General features: G+C 49.0%; 1 protein-coding gene across 1 annotated transcript in view; it reads left to right on the top strand.

Annotated features, from left to right (window-relative positions):
* Positions 1–5000, top strand: part of LOC114556714 (rho guanine nucleotide exchange factor 2-like) — a 40833-nt gene that overhangs the window by 2217 nt on the left and 33616 nt on the right. Inside the window, exons 2-4 of the mRNA XM_028579748.1 lie at positions 8–88; positions 1132–1249; positions 3943–4188. Of these exons, the coding sequence (XP_028435549.1) occupies positions 8–88; positions 1132–1249; positions 3943–4188 (445 nt within the window). The remainder of the gene's footprint in view (positions 1–7; positions 89–1131; positions 1250–3942; positions 4189–5000) is intronic.

Consider the following 5000-nt stretch of genomic DNA (forward strand, 5'->3'; position numbering starts at 1 on the left):
TTCTGAGTTCTGCAGTCGACACCCGAAAGCTGTGAAACTTTACAAAGAAGTTTTAACTCGAGACCGACGACTGCAGCAGTTTGTCAGAGTGAGTCTCACTCTCATTCCCCCTGCTCCTCTCATTCCCCTGCTCCTCTCATTCCCCTGCTCCTCCTCTCATTCCCCTGCTCCTCTCATTCCCCCTGCTCCTCCTCTCATTCCCCCTGCTCCTCTCATTCCCCTGCTCCTCTCATTCCCCCTGCTCCTCTCATTCCCCCTGCTCCTCTCATTCCCCCTGCTCCTCTCATTCCCCCTGCTCCTCTCATTCCCCCTCTCATTCCCCCTTCTCATTCCCCCTGCTCCTCTCATTCCCCCTGCTCCTCTCATTCCCCCTGCTCCTCTCATTCCCCCTGCTCCTCTCATTCCCCCTGCTCCTCCTCTCATTCCCCCTGCTCCTCCTCTCATTCCCCTGCTCCTCTCATTCCCCTGCTCCTCTCATTCCCCTGCTCCTCTCATTCCCCTGCTCCTCTCATTCCCCTGCTCCTCCTCTCATTCCCCCTGCTCCCTCTCATTCCCCTGCTCCTCTCATTCCCCCTGCTCCTCTCATTCCCCTGCTCCTCTCATTTCCCCTCCTCCTCTCATTCCCCCTGCTCCTCCTCTCATTCCCCTGCTCCTCTCATTCCCCTGCTCCTCTCATTCCCCCTGCTCCTCTCATTCCCCTGCTCCTCCTCTCATTCCCCCTGCTCCTCCTCTCATTCCCCCTGCTCCTCCTCTCATTCCCCCTGCTCCTCTCATTCCCCTGCTCCTCCTCTCATTCCCCCTGCTCCTCCTCTCATTCCCCCTGCTCCTCCTCTCATTCCCCCTGCTCCTTTCATTCCCCCTGCTCCTCTCATTCCCCCTGCTCCTCCTCTCATTCCCCCTGCTCCTCTCATTCCCCTGCTCCTCCTCTCATTCCCCCTGCTCCTCCTCTCATTCCCCCTGCTCCTCCTCTCATTCCCCCTTCCTCTGGTGGAGCCTGAGTGGATTAGTCCTTTTAGTCTGGTCTGATCCAGAATCTTTACTATGTTTTAAACTCAATTAATCTGGTTTAAACTGGTTTATTTCTGTGTTGATGTTGACTCTCTCTGTGTCTCTCCATCCCATAATGCTCAGCGTGCCTGTCGGGGTCCTCTGCTGCGTCGTCATGGCGTCCAGGAGTGCATCCTGCTGGTGACACAGCGACTCACAAAGTACCCCGTCCTCATCCAACGAATCCTCGACAACACCAAAGGTAACCTTCTTCACCCTGGGCTCCATATCTAAGAGTCTGATAACATTATGGGATGGATCCCTACAGTTAAAGAGTAAGATCCTTTTAGTTTAACATGAAACAGCCCCGAAATCACCATCACCAAACTACACCAGACTCCATGTAAATAATCAGGACTTTTAGCGTGTATAGAGCCAGCATATCTCCACCAGACTCCATGTAAATAATCAGGACTTTTAGCGTGTATAGAGCCAGCATATCTCCACCAGACTCCATGTAAATAATCAGGACTTTTAGCGTGTATATAGAGCCAGCATATCTCCACCAGACTCCATGTAAATAATCAGGACTTTTAGCATGTATAGAGCCAGCATATCTCCACCAGACTCCATGTAAATAATCAGGACTTTTAGCATGTACAGAGCCAGCATATCTCCACCAGACTCCATGTAAATAATCAGGACTTTTAGCGTGTATAGAGCCAGCATATCTCCACCAGACTCCATGTAAATAATCAGGACTTTTAGCATGTATAGAGCCAGCATATCTCCACCAGACTCCATGTAAATAATCAGGACTTTTAGCGTGTATAGAGCCAACATATCTCCACCAGACTCCATGTAAATAATCAGGACTTTTAGCGTGTATAGAGCCAGCATATCTCCACCAGACTCCATGTAAATAATCAGGACTTTTAGCGTGTATAGAGCCAGCATATCTCCACCAGACTCCATGTAAATAATCAGGACTTTTAGCATGTATAGAGCCAGCATATCTCCACCAGACTCCATGTAAATAATCAGGACTTTTAGCATGTATAGAGCCAGCATATCTCCACCAGACTCCATGTAAATAATCAGGACTTTTAGCGTGTATAGAGCCAGCATATCTCCACCAGACTCCATGTAAATAATCAGGACTTTTAGCGTGTATAGAGCCAGCATATCTCCACCAGACTCCATGTAAATAATCAGGACTTTTAGCATGTATAGAGCCAGCATATCTCCACCAGACTCCATGTAAATAATCAGGACTTTTAGCATGTATAGAGCCAGCATATCTCCACCAGACTCCATGTAAATAATCAGGACTTTTAGCGTGTATAGAGCCAGCATATCTCCACCAGACTCCATGTAAATAATCAGGACTTTTAGCGTGTATAGAGCCAGCATATCTCCACCAGACTCCATGTAAATAATCAGGACTTTTAGCGTGTATAGAGCCAGCATATCTCCACCAGACTCCATGTAAATAATCGGGACTTTTATCGTTAGGGTTGTGCCGATGGACGGCTGGCCGGCATCATGATGGAGAGGCAACATTGTGATGCCACACCCCCTAAAGCTACTCTTTCCCCCTTACGTGCAACCTATTTGTGAAAAAGAGCATGGCTTTGAGCAGACTGGATTGGCTGTAGTGATACAGTGTCTCTCTCTCTCTCTCCCTATCAGTATTAGCTCGCTCTCCCTTCTAGTAACTTATCAGCATGCGGTAAGGTCATGCTCTGTGCCTCGGCTTGGACACCGCTGTCTCAATGGAGAGAGAAAAGGCGTTAACGTGGAACGCTATCACACTTTCCTTTCTCCCCTCATTGGACTAAGTTTGTCGACACTACTGTGTGTGTGCATCAATAAGTAAGTCTGATGTCCTGTAGTTACAGGACGATGTTATGTAAGATTTACGAATGTACGTTAGCAACAGTAGGCTAACTCACCAGGGTGCTATTTCGTGTGATAGCTAATACTGCACATCTGTTCATGTGCGCTGCAAGAGTTGTGTTTCTGTTTATTGACTGAGAATGTAGTTTAATCTCAGTATGGTATATTAGGTTATTACTGTCCATCCATCCATCTTCGTCTGCTTATCGGGGGTCGGATCGCGGGGGCAGCGGCTCCAACAGGGAACCCCAAACTTCCCTTTCCCGAGCCCCATTAACCAGCTCCGACTTCGGGATCCCGAGGTGTCCCAGGCCAGATTGGAGATATAACTGTCGCTCTGTTAAAGGCAAAGTCCCACTGTACCCTGTACACTGTCGTTATGCAGATCGAGGAGATCTGATTGAGTCTAGACTTTACTGCACCGTAGTTAAGTGAAAGTAGGTCAAGTTGTAATTACTGCCCCTGCCAGCAGGTGGCAGCATAGCCATGTAATACTGTCTGTTTACTGAGCATTTAAATGGATGTCTGATTGTTTCTGTGTTAACTGTTAGCCCATAGTAGTAGAAAAAATATTTATGTAAAGAGATATAGTAAAATAGAAAGTGCTTATATTTACATGTGGAGATATGCTGGTTCTATACACGCTAAAAGTCCTGATTATTTACATGGAGTCTGGTGGAGATATGCTGGCTCTATACACGCTAAAAGTCCTGATTATTTACATGGAGTCTGGTGGAGATATGCTGGCTCTATACACGCTAAAAGTCCTGATTATTTACATGGAGTCTGGTGGAGATATGCTGGCTCTATACACGCTTAAAAGTCCTGATTATTTACATGGAGTCTGGTGGAGATATGCTGGCTCTATACACGCTAAAAGTCCTGATTATTTACATGGAGTCTGGTGGAGTTTGCTGATAGTGATTTCGGGGCTGTTTCATGTTAAATTAAAAGGATCTTACTTTGAAAAACTACCCTGTAATAACCCCTGACCTGTGATGTTACCATGGTTACCTCTTCTAACACCCCTGCTGTCTCCATGGTTACCTCCCTCAGGCAGCGAAGAGGAGGCGCAGGCTCTGAGCCGAGCGCTGGTCCTCCTGAAGGGGCTGATCAGCTCGGTGGACCAGGAGGTCCTGGAGCTGGACCGGAACAGGAGGCTGCAGGAGATCCAGGCCCGGCTGGACCCACGGGCCCTGGCCCAGGTCCAGGGAGGGGGGGTCTTCAGGGGGGAGCTGCTGAGGAGGAGACTCCTCCACGAGGGAACCCTGCTGCTGAAGCTACAGGGGTCCAGGATGAAAGGTACAAGATACTCTGACCTGTCTGTCTCTCTCTGACCTGTCTCTCTCTGTCTGACCTGTCTCTCTCTCTCTGTCTCTCTCTCTCTCTGTCTCTCTCTTTCTGACCTGTCTCTCTCTGACCTGTCTCTCTCTCTCTCTATCTCTCTCTCTCTGACCTGTCTCTCTCTCTGACCTCTCTCTCTTTCTGACCTGTCTCTCTCTGACCTGTCTCTCTCTCTCTGACCTCTCTCTCTGTCTCTCTCTGTCTCTCTCTGACCTGTCTCTCTCTCTCTGACCTCTCTCTCTGTCTCTCTCTGACCTGTCTCTGACCTGTCTCTCTCTCTGACCTGTCTCTCTCTCTCTCTCTCTCTCTCTGACCTGTCTCTCTCTGTCTCTCTCTGACCTGTCTCTCTCTGACCTGTCTGTCTCTCTCTGACCTATCTCTCTCTGTCTGACCTGTCTCTCTCTGTCTCTCTCTCTGTCTCTCTCTCTCTGACCTGTCTCTCTCTCTGACCTGTCTCTCTCTGACCTGTCTCTCTCTCTCTGACTCTCTCTCTCTCTGACCTGTCTCTCTCTGACCTGTCTCTCTCCCTCTGACCTCTCTCTCTGTCTCTCTGTCTCTCTCTCTCTGACCTGTCTCTCTCTCTGACCTCTCTCTCTGTCTCTCTCTGACCTGTCTCGCTCTCTCTCTCTGACCTGTCTCTCTCTCTGACCTGTCTCTCTCTCTGACCTGTCTCTCTCTCTCTCTCTCTCTCTCTGACCTGTCTCTCTCTGTCTCTCTCTGACCTGTCTCTCTCTCTCTGACCTGTCTCTCTCTGACCTGTCTGTCTCTCT

This window comes from Perca flavescens, chromosome 6 (genome assembly GCF_004354835.1).
Source record: "Perca flavescens isolate YP-PL-M2 chromosome 6, PFLA_1.0, whole genome shotgun sequence".
NCBI lineage: Eukaryota > Metazoa > Chordata > Actinopteri > Perciformes > Percidae > Perca > Perca flavescens.